Source organism: Bos javanicus, chromosome 12 (assembly GCF_032452875.1).
Source record: "Bos javanicus breed banteng chromosome 12, ARS-OSU_banteng_1.0, whole genome shotgun sequence".
NCBI lineage: Eukaryota > Metazoa > Chordata > Mammalia > Artiodactyla > Bovidae > Bos > Bos javanicus.
This window is the reverse complement of record NC_083879.1, coordinates 71,272,292-71,295,829: the sequence shown is the minus strand read 5'-3', so window position 1 is coordinate 71,295,829 and position 23,538 is coordinate 71,272,292. Positions and strand designations below refer to the sequence as shown.

Sequence of the window (23,538 nt, the reverse complement as noted above, 5' to 3'; positions counted from 1 at the left end):
GTGCTCCTATGATGGGTGCATATATATTTATAATTGTTATGTCTTCTTCTTGCATTGATCCTTTGATCATTAGGCAGTGTCCTTCTTTGTCTCTTTTCACAGCCTTTGTTTTAAAGTCTATTTTATCTGATATGAGTATTGCTACTCCTGCTTTCTTTTGGCCTCTATTTGCATGGAATATCTTTTTCCAGCCCTTCATTTTCAGTCTGCATGTGTCCCTTGTTTCGAGGTGGGTCTCTTGTAGACAACATATATAGGGGGTCTTGTTTTTGTATCCATTCAGCTAGTCTTTGTCTTTTGGTTGGGGCATTCAACCTATTTACATTTAAGGTAATTATTGATAAGTATGATCCCGTTGCCATTTACTTTATTGTTTTGGGCTCAAGGTTATACACCGTTTCTGTGTTTCCTGTCTAGACAAGACCCTTTAGCATTTGTTGGAGAGCTGGTTTGGTGGTGATGAATACTCTCAGCTTTTGCTTGTCTGTAAAACTTTTGATTTCTCCTTCCTATTTGAATGAGATCCTTGCTGGGTACAGTAATCTGGACTGTAAGTTATTTTCTTGCATCACTTTAAGTATTTCCTGCCATTCCCTCCTGGACTGAAGAGTTTCTATTGAAAGATCAGCTGTTATCTTTATGGGAATCCTTATGTGTTATTTGTTGTTTTTCCATTGCTGCTTTTAATATTTGTTCTTGTGTTTGATCTTTGTTAATTTGATTAATATGTGTCTTGGGTGTTTCACCTTAGATTTATCCTGTTTGGGACTCTCTGGGTTTCTTGGACTTGCGTGATTATTTCCTTCTCCATTTTAGGGAAGTTTTCAACTATTATTTCCTCAAGTATTTTCTTATGGTCTTTCTTTTTGTCTTCTTCTTCTGGGACTCCTATGATTCGAATGTTGGGGCATTTAACATTGGCCCAGAGGTCTCTGAGATTGTCCTTGTTTCTTTTAATTAGTTTTTCTTTTTTCCTCTCTGTTTTATTTATTTCTAGCATTCTATCTTCTACCTCACTTATCCTATATTCTGCCTCCGTTATTCTACTGTTGGTTCCCTCCAAAGTGTTTTTGATCTCATTTATTGCATTATTCATTATATATTGACTCTTTTTTATTTCTTCTAGGTCCTTGTTAAACCTTTCTTGCATCTTCTCCATCTTTGTCTCCAGGCTATTTATCTGTAGCTCCATTTTGATTTCAAGATTTTGGATCATTTCCACTATCATTATTAGGAATTATTTATCAAGTAGATTCCCTATCTCCAAAAATGAATTTGATTCATCATGATAAAGATGATGGCTCCTGATCTGTGCCAACACTTGCAGTGCAAACATAAATACTGAATGTGCATGGAATCCCTCTTCATCTGAAAACACGTTCTTTGTGCCAACAGCATAAGAGAGTCTCTTGGTGCAGAGAATCATCTGAAGAGGTTCTGAAATCCATTTTCCTGATTCTTTCAATAAGCAGCTAATCCCTGAATATAATCTCCACTAGGTATTCTTTCTGAGGGACATACTTAACTAAATACTTCAGGCTATGAGCACAAAGGATCCATACACTTCAGCAACCTGTTCTGTTTCAGGAAATTATTTAGGAATTGGCTTCATTTTTGCTTATTCCTGAAACTGAACACAAACTGAGGAGTCCCTTCTTGAAGATACAGTGTTTGTCTCTGAAAGTTGCCCCAGGACTCCAGGACTGATGGTCTATGTCACCACTCCCCTGCCTCTGGTTCCTATGCAGGCCCTTGATGCTGTCATACCTTCCCCACTTCTGACCTGCTCATGGTGTAGTCAGCAGTGATGGGGGTGAGCCTGGGAGGGGAGAGAGAGAGAGACCAACCTGGAAGCTCACCGCTGCTCCCAGGATCACAGGGAGCAGGAAGCCAGGGAGGATGATACGGGCCTGGCTCACCCAAGTGGGGCAACTCACAGAAACAGCACTGGGTTCGCCCTCTGAAGAGTCTGCTCTCAGCTTCCCAAAATCAGGGTGTTGTGACTGCTTCCTACTCATTTCAGGAGAAAAGGGATGTAAGCTCTTTGTACTTAGACAAGTGGCTTCAATCAACCAAACCAACAGACTTTCTCCACCTCCACAGCCAGCTAGACAATGTAAAGAGAAGCAGCTCTTGGCTGAGGAAGAGTGAGATTTTGAGTATCTTTTCCTGACACTCCATTGACTGAAAATATTGCTGGCATTTATGTCAAATAGTGTTCTGCCTATGTTTTCCTCTAGGATTTTGTAGTACCTGGTCTTACATTTATTCATTTAATTCATTTTAAGTTTATTTTTGTATATGGTGTTAGAGAATGTTCTAATTTCATTCTTATACATGTTGTGTCTAGATTTCCCAGCATCACTTATTAGAGAGACTCTTTTCTCCATTGTATTATATAGTCTTGGCTTCTTTGTTTTAGATGAATTGACCATAAATGTGTGGGTTTATTTCTGAACTTTCTATCCTGTTTCACTAATCTATACATCTGATTTTTATGCCATTATCATACTGTTTTCATTAAAGTAGCTTTTATAGTATGGTCTGAAGTCACAGCTTGTGATTCCTTCAGGTCCATTCTTCTTTCTAAAGGCTGCTTCTAGTATTCAAGTTTTCTGTTTTCATACAAATTTTAATCTTTTTATTCTTATTCTAAGAAAAATGCTATTGCTAATTTGATAGGAATTGCACTCAATTTGTAGGTTGCCCCTGGGTAGTATGGTCATTTTAACAATACTGATTCCTCCAATCTAAGAACATGGTATATCTTTCCATCTGTTCACGTTGTCTTATGTTTCTTTAATCAGTGTCTTATAGTTTTCTTTTGCCTCCTTAGGTAGATTTATTCTTAGATTTCTTTTCTTTTTTTTTTTTTTTTGATGCAATGATAAATGGATATTTCCCTTAATTTCTTTTTCTAATTTCTTGTTGTTAATGTATAGAAATGCAAGAGATTTCTGTATGCTGTTGTTGCTGCTAAGTCACTTCAGTCATGTCTGACTCTGTGCAATCCCATAGATGGGAGCCCACCAGGCTCCCCATCCCTGGGATTCTCCAGGCAAGAATACTGGAGTGGGTTGCCATTTCCTTCTCCAATGAATGAAAGTGAAAAGTGAAAGTGAAGTTTCTCAGTCGTGTCCGACTCTTAGCAACCCTATGGATTGCAGCCTACCAGACCCCTCTGCCCATGGGATTTTCCAGTCAAGAGTACTGGAGTGGGTTGCCATTGCCTTCTCTGAGATTTCTGTATATATAACAGCTTATATAGCTTAATACCAAAAAAAACAAAAAACCCAATCAAAAAACAGGCAGAAAACCTAAGTAGACATTTCTCTAAAGAGGAAACACAGATGGCCAAGAGGCACATGAAAAGATGCTCAATATCACTAATTATTAGAGAAATGCAAATCCAAAATACAATGAGGTATTGCCTCACATCAGTCAGAATGTGTGTTAGTTAATTGCTTAGTCCTGTCCGACTCTTTGCAACCCCAAAGACTGTAGCCCACCAGGCCCCTCCGTCCATGGGATTCTCCAGGCAAGAACACTGGAGTGGGTATCATTAAAAAGCCTACAAAAAATAAATAATGAAGAAGATACAGAAAAAAGGGGACCCTCATACATTTTTGGTAAAGTGGGAATGTAAATTGGTGCAACTATTATGGAAAACAGTGTGGAGCTTTCTTAAAAGAACAAGAAAGAGTCACCATATGATCCAGTAATCCCACTCCTGGCCATGTATCCAGAAAAGACAAAAGTTCTAATTCAAAAAGATACATGCAACCCAATGTTCACAGCAGCACTACTTTACTTACAAGACATGGAAGCAACCTAAATGTCCATTGACAGATGAATTGATAAAGAGATGTGATTCCTATTTATATACACATACTATATATATATAAATATATATATATATATATATATATATATAACTATATTTATCCACACTATATATACCCACTCCCCCCACACACACACAGAGTCACACATGGAATATTACTCAGCCATAAAGAAGAATGAAAGAATGCAATTTGCAGTAACATGGATGGACCTAGAGATTATCATACCAGGTAGGTCAGAGAAAGAGAAATATAGTATGATATCACTTATATGTAGAAACTAAAAAGGATGAGAGAAATGAACTTATTTATAGAATAGAAATAAGTTCACCAACATAGAAAACAAACTGCTGCTGCTACTGCTGCTGCTACTAAGTCACGTCAGTTGTGTCCGACTCTCTGTGACCCCATAGACAGTACCCAACAGGCTCCTCTGTCCCTGGGATTCTCCAGGCAAGAATACTAGAGTAGGTTGCCATTTCCTTCTCCAGTGCATGAAAGTGAAGTCGTTCAGTCATGTCCTACTCTTAGCGACCCCATGGACTGCAGCCTACCATGCTCCTCATGGGATTCTCCAGGCAAGAGTACTGGAGTGGGTTGCCACTGCCTTCTCCAGAAAACAAACTAAAGGTTACCAAATGGGAAAGTAGGTGGAAGGGATAAATTAGGAATCTGTGATTAACAGATACACACTACTGTATATAAAATAAATGAACAAGAACCTATTGTATAGCACAGGGAACTCTGCTCAGTATTTTCTAATAACCTATTATGGAAAAGAATATGAAAAAGAAAATACCTACTCACATACATATATACAAATTCATATACACACACTGCTGCTGCTGCTGCTGCTAAGTCGCTTCAGTCGTGTCCGACTCTGTGCGACCCCATAGACAGCAGCCCACCAGGCTCCCCCATTCCTGGGATTCTCCAGGCAAGAACACTGGAATGGGGTGTCATTTCCTTCTCCAATGCATGAAAGTGAAAAGTGAAAGTGAAGTTGCTCAGTCGTGTCCAACTCTTAGCGACCTCATGGACTGCAGCCTACCAGGCTCCTCCGTCCATGGGATTTTCCAGGCAAAAGTACTGGAGTGGGGTGCCATATACACACACACATATATAATTGAATCATTTTGTTGAACACTTGAAACACTGTAAAACAACCATGCTTCAATTTTAAAAAATAAACACAGACATACACAAAACTCAAATCCTGACTCTGCTGCTTGCTGCTTACCTGGGCAGTGGGTTAAGCTCACAGCTATTGCTGTTGTTGTTTAATCACTAAGCCATATTTGAATCTTTTGCAACCCCATAGACTGTAACTGTAGACTCCTCTGCCCATGGCATTTCCCAGGCAAGAATACTGGAGTGGGTAGCCATTCCCTTCTCCAAGGAATCTCCCTGACCCAGGGGTCAAACCTGTACCTTTTGTATTGACAGGCATATTCTTTACAGCTAAGCCACCAGGGATTCCCAAAGCTCAGGTGCCTTGGTTTTTAAATCTGTCAGATAAGGATAACAAGTGAATTGTGAGGATTTAAGTAGGAGATGGTAGGGAAAAAAGGCTAAAACCTGTTATGGATTCCCAACCCTTTGGAATTATTACTAATACCTGTGTAACTTGTCAGAGTCTGCAACAAGCATTGGAGCAACAGAAATGAGAGACACAGGCCCTGTCCTCAAGGAGAGGAAGACAACAGTCAAGAATGTGGGGAAGACTGAGAAAAAGGCCAGAGGTCTTGGTGGGGGACTGGAAAGTATGAGTGGGTACAGGGTAGTCATCAGGAAAGAATCTGGTAGGAGAGGAATATGAAATCAAAAGGAAATTAAAAAGTGCTATTCTCTCCCACTGTTCCCATAGAAAAGAGTTTAGACACATTTTTCTGTTTTACTTTTTCCAAAATCTCCTATTGTGTCTGTGTGTTGGGGTAGCGGGTAAGGGGTCTGGCATTTGTTTTTCACTTTACTCTTTATTTATATTTTTATTATTTTTAAATTTTATTTATTTTTTAAACTTTACAATATTGTATTAGTTTTGCCAAATATTGAAATGAATCCGCCACAGGTATACATGTGTTCCCCATCCTGAACCCTCCTCCCTCCTCCTTCCCCATACCATCCCTCTGGGTCGTCCCAGTGCACCAGCCCCAAGCATCCAGTATCGTGCATTGAACCTGGACTGGCGACTCGTTTCATACATGATATTATACATGTTTCAATGCCATTCTCCCAAATCTTCCCACCCTCTCCCTCTCCCACAGAGTCCAGAAGACTGTTCTATACATCAGTGTCTCTTTTGCTGTCTCATACACAGGGTTATTGTTACCATCTTTCTAAATTCCATATATATGCGTTAATATACTGTATTGGTGTTTTTCTTTCTGGCTTACTTCACTCTGTACAATAGGCTCCAGTTCCATCCACCTCATTAGAACTGATACAAATGTATTCTTTTTAATGGCTGAGTAATACTCCATTGTGAATATGTACCACTGCTTTCTTATCCATTCATCTGCTGATGGGCTTCGAGGTTGCTTCCATGTCCTGGCTATTATAAACAGTGCTGCGATGAACATTGGAGTACACGTGTCTCTTTCCTTCTGGTTTCCTCAGTGTGTATGCCCAGCAGTGGGATTGCTGGATCATAAGGCAGTTCTATTTCCAGTTTCTTAAGGAATCTCCACACTGTTCTCCATAGTAGCTGTACTAGTTTGCATTCCCACCAACAGTGTAAGAGGGTTCCCTTTTCTCCACACCCTCTCCAGCATTTATTGCTTGTAGACTTTTGGATCACAGCCATTCTGACTGGCGTGAAATGGTACCTCATAGGGGTTTTGATTTGCATTTCTCTGATAATGAGTGATGTTGAGCATCTTTTCATGTGTTTGTTAGCCATCTGTATGTCTTCTTTGGAGAAATGTCTATTTAGTTCTTTGGCCCATTTTTTGAGTGGGTCATTTATTTTTCTGGAGTTGAGCTGTAGGAGTTGCTTGTATACTTTTGAGATTAGTTGTTTGTCAGTTGCTTCATTTGCTATTATTTTCTCCCATTCTGAAGGCTGCCTTTTCACCTTGCTAATAGTTTCCTTGTTGTGCAGAAGCTTTTAAGTTTAATTAGGTCCCATTTGTTTATTTTTGCTTTTATTTCCAATATTCTGGGAGGTGGGTCATAGAGGATCCTGCTGTGGTGTATGTTGGAGAGTGTTTTGCCTATGTTCTCCTATAGGAGTTTTATAGTTTCTGGTCTTACATTTAGATCTTTAATCCATTTTGAGTTTATTTTTGTGTATGGTGTTAGAAAGTGTTCTAGTTTCATTCTTTTACAAGTGGTTGACCAGTTTTCGCAGCACCACTTGTTAAAGAGATTGTCTTTAATCCATTGTATATTCTTGCCTCCTTTGTCAAAGATAAGGTGTCCATATGTGCATGGATTTATCTCTGGGCTTTCTATTTTGTTCCATTGATCTATATTTCTGTCTTTGTGCCAGTACCATACTGTCTTGATGACTGTGGCTTTGTAGTAGAGCCTGAAGTCAGGTAGGTTGATTCCTCCAGTTCCATTCTTCTTTCTCAAGATTGCTTTGGCTATTTGAGGGTTTTTGTATTTCCATACAAATTGTGAAATTATTTGTTCTAGCTCTGTGAAGAATACCGTTGGTAGCTTGATAGGGATTGCATTGAATCTATAAATTGCTTTGGGTAGTATTCACTTTATTCTTTAAATTTATATAAATAATTTGGTTTATAACCAATAAAGAAAATCACCAAAAAACATAAATAGAAATTAAAAATCAAAGCCGCTGCAGAATGTGTTACTCTCTTTATTTAAGTAGAAATAATCCCTGAATGGCCAGTGCCCCAATCCTTAATAAAAATTATAATTTCAACTGACTGAACATTCTCAAGAACCAGACATGGGCCACAAACATTTTCTCACCCAGCTACATCTTCACAACACAGCTGAGCAACAGTACTTCCTAGATCTAGTTTAAGGATGAGGAGTATGAAGTTTGGAAGCTGGGTGACGCCATCAAGTTTCCACAGTCATATGAGGCAGAACAGAAATAAAAATGTCAGTCATGTTGACATTTGATTTAAACTCTTAAACATTCTATCTTTGGCTGCCCTCTGTGTAATTTCCTGAGACCTTTACACATTACAGGGTCTCTCCAGATTCTCTCTCTTTAACCAACCAACATTGTGACTTGGAGACAAAGGCAAATAAATTAGAATAATAAAAGTTGCAAAATTATAATGTTTGGTGATCATTATCTATATGGATATAAAGCTTAGCACTGTTTTGTAAGCATGTTCCCTAGAGTGTGTACACAGATCATGATCAAAAGTATAGTATAAATTGATGGAACAGAACCAAAACCTGGTGATCTCGAGGGATGTTTAGTCTTTGCTCAGATGTGCTTCCAAACATTACCAGCAAAGCCAAGAATCATGCAATGTTTTTCTTTATTTATAAAGTTCTCTTATGTACAGGCTTCCCTGGTGGCTCAAATGGTAAAGCATCTGCATGCAACACAGGAGATCTGGGTTCAATCCCTGGGTCAGAAAGTTTTGCTGGAAAAGGAAAGGGCAACCCATTCCAGTACTCTTGCCTGGAAAATCCCATGGATGGAGGAGTCTGGTAGGCTACAGTCCATGGGTTCACAAAGAGTTGGACATGACTGACGGACTTCCCTTCCCTTATGTACATAAGCATACACCTTTTTTTATTAAGAGGTATTAAAAATAACGCAGGGCACTTTTCTGGATCCTTTCATCCAAGGACATAAAAGGACTTTGCAGACACACCTACTATTTCTGCTAACTAGTTTCATTTGATTCATGTCAGAGATTGGTACAATCCAAACTTAAAACCTGGAATCTAAACTCCTTTGTTTTCTACTGCAATCACTAAGTCACAAATCTAATAACCAGAGGAAATCTTTAAATACAGGGGTTACAGGTGCTGAAAATTTCTTCCCATTTTTTCTGAAAGGAATATCTTTTAAAAATTGTTTTTAAACTGTGGTAAAATAGGGTGACTCAGTGGTAAAGAATCAGCCTGCCAATGTAGGAGACATGGGTTCGATCCCTGGGTCAAGAAGCCCTGTTAATTAGCCTCCAATTAAAATAAATATATTTAAATAAATAAAAACCTAAAAAATGAAAGCTGTGGTACATATATATACAATGGAGTATTACTCAGCCATTAAAATGAATACATTTAAATCAGTTCTAATGAGGTGGATGAAACTGGAGCCTATTATACAGAGTGAAGTAAGCCAGAAAGAAAAACACCAATACAGTATACTAATGCATATATATGGAATCAGAAAGTGGTAACAATAACCCTGTATGTGAGACAGCAAAAAAGACACAGATATATAGAACAGTCTTCTGGACTCTGTGGGAGAGGGAGAGGGTGGGATGATTTGGGGAAATGGCATGGAAACATGTATAATATCATATAAGAAATGAATCGCCAGTCCAGGTTTGATACAGGATGCTTGGGGCTGGTGCACTGGGATGACCCAGAGGGATGGTACAGGGAGGGAGATGGGATGGGGGTTCAGGATGGGGAACACGTGTATGCCCGCGGCGGATTCATGTTGATGTGTGGCAGAACCAATACAATGTTGTAAAGTAATTAGGCTCCAATTAAAATAAATAAATTTAATTAAAAAAAAAAAGAAGCAGCAACAGCAACCCTGGAGAAGAAAATGGAAACCCACTCCAGAACTCTTGATTGGAAAGTCCCATGCACAGAGGAGCCTGGCAGGCTATAGTCCATGTGGTGCAAAGACGGACATGACTTGGTGACTCAACAACAAGAACACATAAAATTTACCACCTTAATGACTTTTAAACGTACACTTAAGTGGTATTAAATACATTCCCATTATTGTACAGCTATTACCACCATCCAGCCACAGACTCCTTTCATCTTGCATGAGTGAAACTCTGTAGACATTAAACAACAATTCCCCTCTCTCCTCTCCCTGCAACTCCTGGCAATCACCATTCTACTTCCTGTCTCCATGAACTGACTACTTCAGGTACTTCATATTAATAGAATTATATACTAATTATCATTTTTGACTGGCTTATTTTACATTAGCATACTTTCCTCAAGGTTCATCTGTGTTGTAGCATGTGTCAGAATTGGCTTCCTTTCTAAGGCTGAATAATATTTCATTGTATAGAAATGTACCATGTTTTGTTTATCCAGTCATCAGTCAATGGACCCTTAGGTGCCTCCACATTTTTGCTATTGGGAATAATGCTGCTATGAACACACATATACAGATATCTCCTCAAGACCCTGATTTCAATATTTGGGGTTTATACCCTAAAACAGAATTGCTGGGTCATATGATATTTCTATTTTTAACTTTCACGAGTTTCTACTGTCTATATTAATATAATTCAGCCTCTAAAACACTCCCTAAAAGTCATAGTTCTTTAACAAGCAGAACAACAACAAAAGAACCAAAAAAAAAAAAAAATCCCATACAAAACAAAGAAGCAGAACAAAAGAAAATAGACTCAGAGCCTAGGAAGAGATGCTCAGTTCAAAGCTTCACCATCACAGCAACCATGTATTGGATCTACATGAAGCACTGCACACGCACTGGCCCATTTAGCCCTCATGACAGCTTAAGGAGTTGGACTGTTAGTTGCCTTGCAATGGAGAAAAAACTGAGGTACACAAAGATGGAATTCAAAGTCTCCTGTTCTTCCTCATTTTTCTGTACTGCTTCCCTGGTTAAAATAATTTACTAATAGCTGAATTCTAAAAGACTCCCCAAAGCATCTATACATCCTATAATTCTCAAAGCCCCACAGTTTCACAGAAAGCCTTCCAAGGAGATAATCAGCCTTGAAAAGATGGCTTTATTTCCTACAACAAAATTCCATTTTTAAGACACAAAATTCAGGTTTTCCTATAGGAACCACTCTAGGGCTACACAAATCAGTTATCATTTTGTTTCAGAATTATGTGGTTATCGATATTCAGAACCATGGCACCTGAAGAAGTCTGAGTCCAGAAATCTGTCCAGGTCAGTTTGCACACAAAACAAACAAATGAACGAATAAACAAAGTCTAGTATCTGATAACGTGTCTGCTAAAAATATTCTGTATTGGGGGCGGGGGAGGATCAACTCTTTCAAGCAATTTGAAAAAAGAAAGTAAAAGCAATTAAATTTAGATGCCTTATTAAAAGAACATGTGAAAATACTCTGATGTGCATACCTGAGGTGCAACTGACATTTTCTTCCTTAAATCATGAAGTCCAATACTGGTTGTCCTGATCCCATCAATCCAAATGTTACCTTCAGGCTCTGACAATCTAAGAAGGGCAGCGATGAGGGAACTTTTTCCAGCTCCTGTTCTTCCCACAATGCCATCTTTTGAAGAGATCTAGAAGGGATTAAGAATTAACAATACACAACCAACCTGGGAGAAAATATAATTGCTGAAGATGAATTTTAAAAGTTCTATATAAAGAGTAGTTTGTAAATTTCTCAAACATGTTACTGTTGACATTTTGGGCCAGATAATTCATTGTTGGGAGTATGTGGGGCTACCCTGTATATTGTAGCAGGGTTAGCAGTAGCCATGGGCTCTACCCACTAGATAGCAGAAGCACCCCACAAACAATGCAACCAAAAATTTCAGACATTGACAACTCTCCCCTGACTGGGACTCCATGGTCACAAGACAACTTAAAACTAACAGAATCAATATACTAGCAATGAAAAGTCAGAAGCCTTCTAAGTGGTCCATAAAAATTCAGTTTATAAATACATGTCTGGGTATTTTGATCTTTAGAATTATGTGGGTTATTTTACAGAGATGTCAAGTCTAGTCAGAAGTGTTATATGTAAACAAATACTCACTTTTTCATGGATCTGTTATTTAAGAGGAATTATTCTTTGGTAAAGAAATTAAATCACTTCCTTATGTTAAATATTTTAATTATATTCTATCCTGAAAGGAAACATCTTAAAATTGTAAAGTACAGGTCTCAGGGTCTCATAAGACAGTGGCCAGTAGACAAAATGCAAATAATGAGTCAACAACAACACAAACAACATTTGCTATTTATATGGGGACTTTCATCTGAGCAGTTCAAAAGGCATTTTACTAACAAATCAATACTTACAATTGCACCTTGTAAGAATACATGTTGAGTGTCAGTCTAGTTATTAAAACCAAAACAGAAAGATAGCGAGTTTGGGATTGACATGTACACACTGCTATATTTTAAATGGATAACCAGCAAGGACCTACTGTATAGCAATAGGAACATTGCTCAATGCTATCTAATAACCTAAATGGAAAAGCATTTGAAAAAGAATAGACACATGTATATGTATAACTGAAACACTCTGCTGTACACCTGAAAGTAACATGACATTGTTAATCAACTATACTATAGTATAAAATGTAACATTTTTTTTGTTTTTTTGTTTTTTTTAAAGCAGAGAAAAAATGCACTAACAATAAGATTAAAGGATCTACATAGTGCAGGTAAAATGCTGGTGGGGAATAAAACTGTACTGTAAAAATTGGCCTTTAGCTGTGTGCATTCAATATGTATGCAAAAACTGGCCCTTCTTTTTTTTTTTCTAACCAACAAGCTTTCTCAACTGCTAATTCCCTGGTAGGAGCTTCCCAAGAGATGATTTCATCTCTATTTAGGGATTTGGAATCAATGAGGGGTGTAAGACATGCTTTCAATCATTTGTCAATTAATTCAGCAAATTTTTATAACTCAGATTTAAACAGTGAAAAAATAATTTTTCTGAGCACTGTAATCATAATGCTCATGCTCAGAACTTTTCATATTTTATTATTTGAACATTTCCAAATTGTCAAATCTTAGTCCATAAAATCAGTCATGGCATTTCAAAAAATAATTTAATCATCACAGAGGTTAAATGTAAGAAAAGAGGGTTTAGATTATTTCTTTGTAGCCATTTTGTACTGTACATTAAACCATACTTTACATAATATAGATGGACCAGTTTCTGTATATAACCAGGCCTAGTATATGTGTGTGTGTGTATGTGTATATATATAGATAGATATATAGATATAGATATAAAACTCATGTGTTCTGTGTACAGAGAGGCCTCAAAGATATCATGGAGTTGGTTCCAGACTACCTCAATAATGTAAATAATGCAAAGTGAAGTAAATCATACAAAAAATTTTGCTTCTCTGTGCATATAAAAGTTATATTGCCACTATGCTATAGTCTACATTATGTCTACAAAGTACATACTTTAATTTTCAAATACTTTATTGTGACAAAAAGACACCATTATCTGAGCCTTTACTGGGTTATAGCAACATTAAAGAACACTGATTCCAGATCATCACAACAAATGCAATAACAAAAAGTTTGAAATATTGCAAGAGTCACCAAAACATGACAGAGATACAAAGTAAGCAAATGCTGTAGGAAAAATGGTGCTGATACACTTCCTCCATGCAGGGTTGCCATAAATGTCCAATTTGTAAAAAAAAAAAAAAAAAGCACTATCTGCAAAGCACAATCAAACCAAGTATGCCTGTATTTCTGGCTGTTCTCATATGTAAATCAACACAATCAGGATACAGGTAAGAACTATCTCTAAGAATGTATGTTTCCATACTCTCAGTTATACTGAAACTGATCCACCTGTGCAAAGTGGAACAGACTCTTGGTGAAAGCCCAAGATGCTCAGGGGCACCACAGGCTGCTCACAACAGGATTGTGAGCTCCAAACTCCAGTGAGGAAAGTAAAGAAAAAGGCAACTCAAAGAAAACCTGACTCTGGCTAATTCTACCATTCAGTCATCAAAAACATAACCTGAAGTCTTTCCAAGGTCATCAATGTGTTTTACCAATTGCCCATGGACAGTATCTCCAGCATGAGTAAGTTTACATTCTTAACACAAAGACACTAGGAGACAATCTTATTTTAGCTGCTTTGTGATGGCCCCTTGCTGTTTTCCCAGACTAGGCTGCTGTTGGCCTCTGATGACCACACTAACTTGTTAGACATTTGTAGCTAGATCTCTCTTCATACACCAAACCTAACATAATCAGAACCCAATGCCCCAGACAAAATAGCCACTTCCTCTGACGTCCCCACTCTAATATTATTACTTCTTTCCCAAGTGCATAGGCTCAAAATGTCCACCTAACTTCCAGTTTTCCCCATGTCCAGTGTGGTGCCAAGCCCTGAAGATTCTACTCCTGCAATGCTTCATGACTCAACCCCTCATTTTAAGGACCACATTCAGTACCTGAGTGCCAGGCTGCACTACTTTTGAAAAACAAAATAAACTCTTTCCTTTTACATTGCTGTTGTTTAGTTGTTAAGTCATGTCTGACTTCCTTGTAACCTCATTGACTGTAGCCCACCAGGTTCCTCTGTCCATGGGATTTCCCAGGCAAGAACACTGGAGTCAGTTGCCATTTCCCTCTCCATGGAATCTTCCTGACCCATGGACTGAACCTGTGTCTCCTGCATTGCAGGTGGATTCTTTACCACTGAGCCATCTGAGAAGCCCACATAAGTTTAATTAGTCTGCCTGAAATAAGAAAGCCTATAAAGCACAAGATGAGACTCAAGTCCATATATGTTGGCCTCTTTTCCATCTGCTGACGGTTTTCTTATCACCAGGATGGCCGGACATCTTATCATGTCCCTCTGTGTAGCTAGAACAGAGAAAGTGGGGAGAGGTGTAGCTGCAGTTAAAGAAACAGGCCTACCATAGAGATCCTATGGTCAGAGAGTTGAAGCATGACTTGAACATGGATGCATATAATGTGGTGGTTAAGACAAGAGGGATGAAATCATTGAGAAAAGTGTACCTGAGGTCACTGAGGCTGTCAACAGGAAGAACCAGCACCCACAGCTAGGCTGGGAGAGAAACCTGCTGCTAAATGGGGCACATGGTGACTAAGGAACAGGCCAAACAGACTTCGAGCCCTGCTTGGGAGCAAGACTTATTTTTGATCCCATCAGGTGGTGACAGAGGCACACATACACTGCAGCACGGGGTTGTCTCTGACTCCAGGTCCAGGCAGGGCTGAGCCTGTGGGAAATCCCTTCAGTCCCTGCAGTAGGTTGGTGGGGAAGTTGGGAGCAGGATGAAAACTGCCTGTGATGAAGACAGACTCACTGAAAAGATGCAAATAAATGCAATGGAATCATACAGAGTTGAATTATGAAGTAAAGGTGCAATTTGCAGAATATGAAAATAAGTAAATCTATAGGGTGTTAAGTGCTGCAGAACGTTCTAGAGTCTCATGCTCAGACACAACAGGTGTTTGGGTGATTCATGAGTTCAGTTTCAAACTGTCAAAGGATATTTCTTAGAAATCATGGGTTATCTGTCATCAAAACCTGCCCATGGGAGAGAAAGGAGTTTACTGGGAGGTCTTGTTCAAATGTGATGCTGAGTCAAGAGGTCTGGGTGAACCTGAGACTCTGCATTTCTAAGAAGCTCCAGGAGATGCAAGTGATGCTGGCCCTGGCAATACAGTCTGAGTCCCAAGGAATCAGGAAACTTGGAAAAGAAGTGGGACAAGCTGGGAGTGAGGGGAGATGTTCCTGAGAAAATATTATGTAAAAAAAGGAAAAAATGTAGGAAACTAATATTTTTGCACATTATAGCAAGTTCTAGTAAGCATCTGTAAAAGTTCAAGAAAAGCTCTGAGCAGGAAAAAATAACAAACCCAAATTAATATACCTCTAGAGCTGGAAAATGCTTTAAAGTGGCCCAGGACTCTCTAAAATTATCAAATCAACCAAAAATCATCAAAATGAGAAATGCAGCCCATGTTCCGAATCTACCCAGGAAGTCTAGGGTTGCATTTACCTCATTGTGAGTCTTTATTTTTAATTGGCATTTCTTCCATGAATCATAAACCAGCAGAGTACCAACTACACTTTCCTATTAATTCTAACTTCCATGAATCAGGACAGCTGAGGACATGGCGGAAAGAGAATAGAGCCCCGTTTCTTCTGGGCGAACTCACTCCCAAGTCTTCCCCTTCCCTACAGCAGCTTGTCTCAATCAAAGTCAACACCAAAGTGGTGTCCTGCAGTGATGGGAGCAGAGATAGGTGAGCAGGAGAGGGTACCTGGGATATACAGAGGTAGAGTGAAATCATTTCAAGAACAAATTGCCTGGGTATCATCTCCCAATATAGAAGTGAAGCTAACGGTGATGCTGAGTGGACCAAGATACAGGTCAAAAGGCAACTTATCACATTTATTATTTCAGTCTCAAAATTAAACATTCCTTCAAAAATTTTAGAATCTCAGATAGTACTATGATTTGGAGGGTTTTAAGAAGGAATAATTCAAAACTGTATTTTTCTAAGCTGTACTATGAAGTTTTTTAGATAATTCATATTTTATCACTTTGTAGGAAATTTAAGACACAAATGAACAGAATTATATTGACAATACAAGATCTGATCAACATGGTGCTATGAGTAAGCAAACAATGATGGCCTCCAGCATGTTCAGGGACAGAGCTGAAGCAAGAACTGTGGTTAATGTTTTCTAGACACAGCAGTCTTCACCCTCTTCCTGACCTATGGTGAGACTGGAAATAATTAGGAGCCAGCTTTTACTCAGTGACTAACTGAAGCTGATCCCTGGGCATTAAGTTGAATACTTATTCTTTCATGTAACAAGGGTATCATTCATTATATCATAGCTATAGTCCTCTAGGTGGGTCGGTGGTGGAGTTCTCAAAGAGTGATTATTTAAGTGCAATCTGTTGCTTACTCCATTGTCGTGTGTGTGTGTGTGTGTGTGTGTGTGTGTGTGTTGGTTACTGGTTGTTCACACCTGTGTGCTACTCACTCAGTCTCCCAGCCAGCAGTCCTCAGCACCCTCTCTGTGCCCTGCAAAATGTCTTTTAATTTCATGGCTGCAGTCACTGCCCAAGTGATTTTGAAGCCCAATAAAATAAAGTCTGTCACTGTTTTCATTGTTTCCCCATCTATTTGCCATTAAGTGGTGGGACCAGATGCCATGATCTTAGTTTCTCGAATGCTGAGTTTTTTCACTCTCCTCTTTCATTCTCATCAAGAGGTTCTTTAGTTCCTCTTTACTTTCTGCCATTTAAGTGGTATTATCTGCATATCTAAGAGTGTTGACAGATCTGATCATAAATGTTTACAGGTGAAATCTCATCCACTTTGAGTAAGTCTCCAGGCCCTGTCTCCACCTGGGGGCTCTGGTTCCTCACCCCTGACTGAGTCATGATTCAGGCTCTTCTCTAGTGGCTATAAGCTCATCCCATGGCCCCTGCTGGAGTGGACTTGGGGCTGTGCTCTGGTTCCAGCAGCAACTCACCCACACCAGTAAGGATCAGATTGTATTAAAGAAAGAAGCAGTCTGTGGGGGGGAGGGCAGGGGTATGGCTCAGTGTGGGTGAGTGGAGGACAAGTTTATGGGAACGGCCAAGGGACAGAGGAGGAGGCTGCAACAAGAGGGGACCATGGGAGGAGGAGATCTCAGAAATACAAAGAAGAAAAGATGGAAAGGAGGAAACAAAGAAGATATTGGACAGTTAGGCACATGGAGCCAGCGCTGACTTCCCAGATTTAGTATGAATAATCAGGTATCACATATAGTGCCCTGGGTCAGGTTAAGATCGAGCCCTGGAGCCCAGGGCCCACCACCTGCCATGAGGGAGCTCATTACACAGGGAAAGAAATGCTTGGATCCCCATCCCATGGTTGGTTTTCAAGAAAGATTCACATAGTGTCATTGATCTAATCTACATCCAAGAGAATCCTCCTGACTCACTAACAAGGAAGGCAACAGCAGACATGCACTAAATCTTTAGCTGGATTTTAAAGGGGCAAATGGCTTAAACAAACCTTTAGTGTTGAGAATATGGTTTCTTGCAGGTTCTTCAATATCAGAGGCCCATCTAAGCTGTACCTGAAGTTCACACTGTAAAACTCAATCTCTCCTTTATAGGGCCAGGCTGTTGGTGGTCTATACTCGTATTCCCAGGGTGCTTCTTTCTCACACTCTGTATATTCAAGCCCCCTCTCTACAGAAATCATCTGAAACACATAAGACATCACAGGAGTTAGGAAAGGTCTTGCTTATGGATGTTTAGAGATTGTAAATGAAGCATTCTACTTTAATATCTTTACATCAGCTTTTCTATGTTTCAGAAGATCTCAGGTCTTAGCATCCATAAGGGACAGAGGTAAGAGCTGGATGAGGCTTTTGATGATTTACAAACTTGCTCATGGTCTTGTAACACTGTTATTTACAGCTACTTCCTTAAAAACTATATAAAAACTAAAAGAATTAGAGAAATGAATGCAAAGATTTTATTGATCCACTTTTCACAACTGAACAAAAAAAAAGAGAATTTTTATAAGAAAAAAATACTTATGGACACCAATCAGTAACGTGTGGCTACAGAAGAGCCATTTGTTATAAACGAGCAGAACTGAACGGTCATCAAGCCTCATTTTAATAATTAGTCACTCTCTGCTTTATTAAAAGAGATAAGTGGAAAGTTTTCACTTTTATTTGTTTTTCTCCCTTTAGGAGAAGGTGTAAATATTCAAAAGGGATGATAATTTACATACTGACTAACATCTCTTAAAGTGATAGAACTCCACTCTAATAGCACATTCTGAGCAGGAGCTTATCCTATCAGAAAGAAGAGACACCAGCAAATTCAGGTGTTCAGCACACACAATAATAGATGATAAAACGGAGAGTGGAGGAATCTAATTAAATAAACAAATCTTAAAACAACAAATTCTATATTTTAACCAACAATGGGGAATTATCTGTTAAGAAACATAGATAAACAAGCCACTAAGAAATTAGCTTGTATTCTCTCCAGGATTTCAGAACCTTTCTCCTGCAGAGATATTTATTATATCTGAAGAGAGTTTGTGATGAATATAAAACCTGCTGACATGGTGCACATAAGACTGAGAAAAACACATATATATTTAATTTTCAGTTTTACATTTACTTTAAACAAACAGAAGAGGATGTAAAAAAAAATTCTGTTAATCATGATATAAAAACAAAAGTTTCACTATTTTACATAAGAATTGCTTTTATGCCAGTTAATGGCAAGGAGATTAGAAAAGGCTAAGAACCATAAGATAAACATCACCATATTCTCAGCTTCAATGCTTTGCCTGACGCACCACTGGAACATCCCCGTGAGCGTGAGGGCGAGAGATAGCACCAAGCCAGCCTCCCCAGGATATAAAGCTAAATGAGGAAGAAGAAGAGGAATCAAGTCAGTCTTGTTCTTAACGCCCTGTTCAGCTCCTTCTGTAACTTAATAAAGAAGACTCCTTTATAATATTTAAATCATTCACATGTAATGATCATATTATTCATACTTTTACTATCTGTTCATTGAGACCATAACAACAGTACATAAAAATGACTATGAATTCAGAAAGACTGTTAAATGTGTTTATTAATCCCTATAGGATTGACATATACTTGACCACATTATATAGGTGAGGAATCAAGTCATTATTCAGACTTTTGTCATTATGGATGCAAGAACCATTAGGTAATTTCACTTTCTACAAGTCCAATGCAGCTGCAGTTGAAACCACAAAAACAAGACAATGGGTTTTAAGAGCAAATGTTTTTAAATCTAAAATACTACTTTCCTTGTTCCATATTAAAGATTCAATGCTGTTAGATTGGAATCATTAGGGATGGTGAATTCATGCCACACACACCAACAACTGCTCATCTGGTACCCATACAGCAGTGAGGATACTGTTCTTTGCTACAGAAAATCTTTCTCACCCAGTGTGTACCAGGCACCTACATCCAAGAGATTTGAGTAGCCCTAAAACTAAAACCTAAACTCTACACTGAAGAAAAACCTTAATGGTAAACTTGGTTCTCTCTTCACAACTACAGGATACTACCTAGAATGTTCAAAAGGTCAGCTTGCTACAGTTGTTCAGACTCCAACCCATTCAACAAAAGATAAAAGGATAAAAGGTAACATATCAAGACACAAATGACTTCATATGGACCACACTGTGGAATTACATGCTGCAAGCATTTTAATACAATTCATTACAACAAAACAGTATAAATTATTAGACAAGGTAGCAACAATTTAATAATTGTTAACAAAGCTATAAACTGTAAGCATACCACAACACGTTATTCACATCTGTACTTACATTGTGCCAGAATTAGGGCCCCAAAGGCAACAACAGTGACAAAGATGGCACAGATGACATCCAGATACACAGCGAGCCATCGGGACGTCGTCAAAAGCAGGAACCAAGCCTCTGGATTTGTAAAATCATAATAAGTGTAATACATAAACAGAAAAACCATGTTAATTGCTTCTAATGAGGAAGAGCATTTTCCTCAGTTGAACTAAAAAAGATTTTTACACAGGGTAGAATAGCAAAAATACACACACAAGGAGCCTGAAGATTCCAAAAAGCTAGGTTTTGACACAAGACAACATATAGGACAGAGGGATCAGTCCAGGATCTTTGTGGGGAGCATGCACTGAAAAATTCAACTCACAGATTATAAACAGAAACATGATGCTAATAAAGAAGATGGGAAATGGTCTCATCGGTGCACTTCCTGCAATGCTGGGCTTCGATGCAAAGATCATCCTCTCACAAGTTGACTGTTCCAGCTCTCAGACAGCAGACAGCACAGCTCTGCTGTTTCCCGCATCTTCTGCACTTACTAAAGAGCCCTGCACAGTGTTTATTCTCAGGAGCCAGTGTCTACATGACCATGAGCTAACCAGATTGGCATGTGGCTTTCGAAATGCCATTTTATCTTCAAAATACAATAAAGACTGGAAAGATAGGCCGAATTTTTATAGACTTAGAGGAAATTCTGAAATTTCTATCTAGAAAAAATACTTCAGGAAAACAAAGGATGATATACATCAAGTGGGCAGTAAATGTGATGATCAGGAAATTATTTTCTTCAATCTCATCAGCCACCGTGCATGCTCTGAAAAGAGAGTTGGTAAACTAGTCTGGGGACCAAGAACACTTACCACTGGGTTCTGAAAACAGAAAATAAAGTTTCATTGGAACACAGCCACAGCAACTTGCTGATGTATTATCTTTTCCTGTCTTCGTGCTATAATAGCAAAAGTGAGTAGTTGCAACAGAGACAGTATAGTACACAAGGACTAAAATATTTTCTATCTGCTTTGTTCCAAAAAAAAAAGTTTTCTGAATCCTGTTGTAAAAGGATAGAAAGCCATAGAGCACAGTGATGGAAGGACAATGCCAGGCAGCCAGGGGAGAAAAGCAGGGATGAGAGGGGAAGAGGGGAGCACAGAGGGCATCCTGAGAGGTGGAGGTTGGGGAGGCAAGTGGGCAGAATGGGACATGGGGGTGACAGAGAGAGATGCTGGCCAGCCATGCCACTTGAGAGGGAGGTCAGGCCTCAGAAGGCAGCACATCTCATCCTTTGAAATCATCTCCAGAAAATTACAGACCTGAGTGCAAATCCTGGTATGTATTGAACACTTCCTGAAACTTCTGTTCGGCTTTGTACGCCCGGATGGTCCAGAGTCCCCGCAGAGAAGATGCTAAGTGGGAAAACACCAGGCTTTGTGCTGGGGAAGCAGAGACAGACACACAACAGAGAAAGTCAGGGAGGCTGGAGGTGAGGAAACTACTGCCTCCCGGGCTCTGTGGTCACACATCCCACCAAAGAGCACACCCATGGCTTCCTGGCGGGCTGCCTGGGAGAGGAGGGATGATACCCCTTCTGGACAGATCCTTCATGTGACCCTCAAACTCCTGGTTACACCAACCTTCACTTTAATAACCTGGAAATGAAAGATTCTCTCTGAACCTGTCTTTGACCAAATTCTAACCACAGCTAAATTTAGATAAAGAAATTCTTTACTATCTCTTTCATCAAGGTCATCTCAAACACACCTCCCTCCAAATACTTCTGGCATCTCTCCAGGTAGAAATTGTTCATAATTTTTTAAAAATACATTGAAGCAGAGTTGAATTACAATAATGTATCAGTTTCAGATATATAGAATACAGATCTAGTTATTTTTTCCTGATTATATTCCATTATAGGTTATTACAAGATACTTAATAAAATTCCCTGTGCCTTACAAGAATCATTGTTACTTACCTCTTCTACATGGCACTTTGTACCTATTAATCCCAAACTCCTAATATGTTCCTCCCTGTCCCCCAGTCCCCTTTCATAACTATTTGACATGTTTGTTTTCTATGTCTCTATTTCTGTTTTGTTGTATATAGACATTTGTGTTATTTTTTAGTTTCCATGTATAAGGGGTATCATATCATATTTGTCTTTCTCTGACTTACTTTACTAAGAATAATACTCTCTAGAGCCATTCGTGTTGCTGCAAATGGCAATATTTCATTCTTTTTCATAGCTGAATAATTGCTGCTCACTAATTTTTGAATCAGTGGCATTGTAAAATTTAATTCCTCATTAGAGTCCTCACCACACTGAATTCTGATGAGCTCCCTGTGTGTTATCTCCACCTTATATGAGTAGCCTAAGGGCTGGGATAGAGTCAGTACATCCCCCACCTTGGACCAGAGCCAGACACAGGACAGGGTGAGATGAGTAAGGGGAGCAGACAATTTGCTGTCTCCCCCATCCTGGGACTCTCCCTGCACCTGTGCCAGGAGTCTCTGTGAGTCATGGAACACCTGGTATTGCACCACCCTTGTGTCCACAGGACCCGGCAAATGAGGAGTCCCTGAATGGTCTTGACTTCCACTCTGGAAACCTGATGAATATTTTTATAACTGCCCTGCTGGATACCTGTCCTGGCATTTGAAGGGCACTGTGCCATGTGACACACACATCGCTCTTTTAGAATCTGATGGTAGCCTTGGTGTCCATTCTATTTTGAATGATTCACATGGGTTTGGGGTCTAGTGTCACATCACTGGTCATTTGTTTCCTGCTATCTTCTCTAAGAGCACACTGACCATAAGCACCAGGGTCAGGCTCCTGCCCGTCAGGGAACAGGTGGGTTTCAGGCTGCTGGGCAGGGAGGATACGGTTCTCATTCCCCACCGTGGACAAGGCTATTACTTGCTGTTGTCAGGGGCAGATATTGAGTCTGTGACCTCTGTCTGGGATGAGTGATAACTTATGATTTATCAGCAGGAAATAATGACATCACTTTGTTACTTGTACATCTAAAGATGAACTGATAGCAAAACCTGGGTGTTTAGAGGAAGTTAGGGTCAGTTATCTTACAGGAGGCTACTGAGATTTAAAAAAAAAAAAAATGATAGGGAAAACAATCAAGGGAGAGAACTCCAAATTAGTTTCAGGGCCTAACTCCTTAGCTTAACATCCAAATGTCTGTCTGGGTGACAGCACAGTACCGACATGCACACAGGCATTACAGTGGGGGCATGAGCGGGGCTGGGGTACAAATGGGAAAAGACACACAACCTGCCCTTGTGCTTAGTGTCCCTGGTTCTATAAGCAAGGAAGGAACAGGCTCCCTCTATGAGACACTGGAGCTCAGAGAGGGTAGGAAGCCCTGAGCTAGGGGCCAGCTGACCATCCACTCAGCCCTTGGGTTCTCTCCACCAGGAACATCTGACCAGAAACATTAACTGTGAGGAGTTCTCATCCGT

General features: G+C 39.4%; 1 protein-coding gene across 1 annotated transcript in view; it reads right to left on the bottom strand.

Annotated features, from left to right (window-relative positions):
- The window catches only part of LOC133258058 (ATP-binding cassette sub-family C member 4-like), a 119,200-nt gene that overhangs the window by 32,724 nt on the left and 62,938 nt on the right, over positions 1-23,538 (bottom strand). Inside the window, exons 17-21 of the mRNA XM_061434397.1 lie at positions 21,378-21,497; positions 20,077-20,187; positions 19,029-19,129; positions 17,748-17,943; positions 11,100-11,254 (exon numbers count right to left, since the gene is read on the bottom strand). Coding sequence (XP_061290381.1) covers positions 11,100-11,254; positions 17,748-17,943; positions 19,029-19,129; positions 20,077-20,187; positions 21,378-21,497 — 683 coding nt within the window. The remainder of the gene's footprint in view (positions 1-11,099; positions 11,255-17,747; positions 17,944-19,028; positions 19,130-20,076; positions 20,188-21,377; positions 21,498-23,538) is intronic.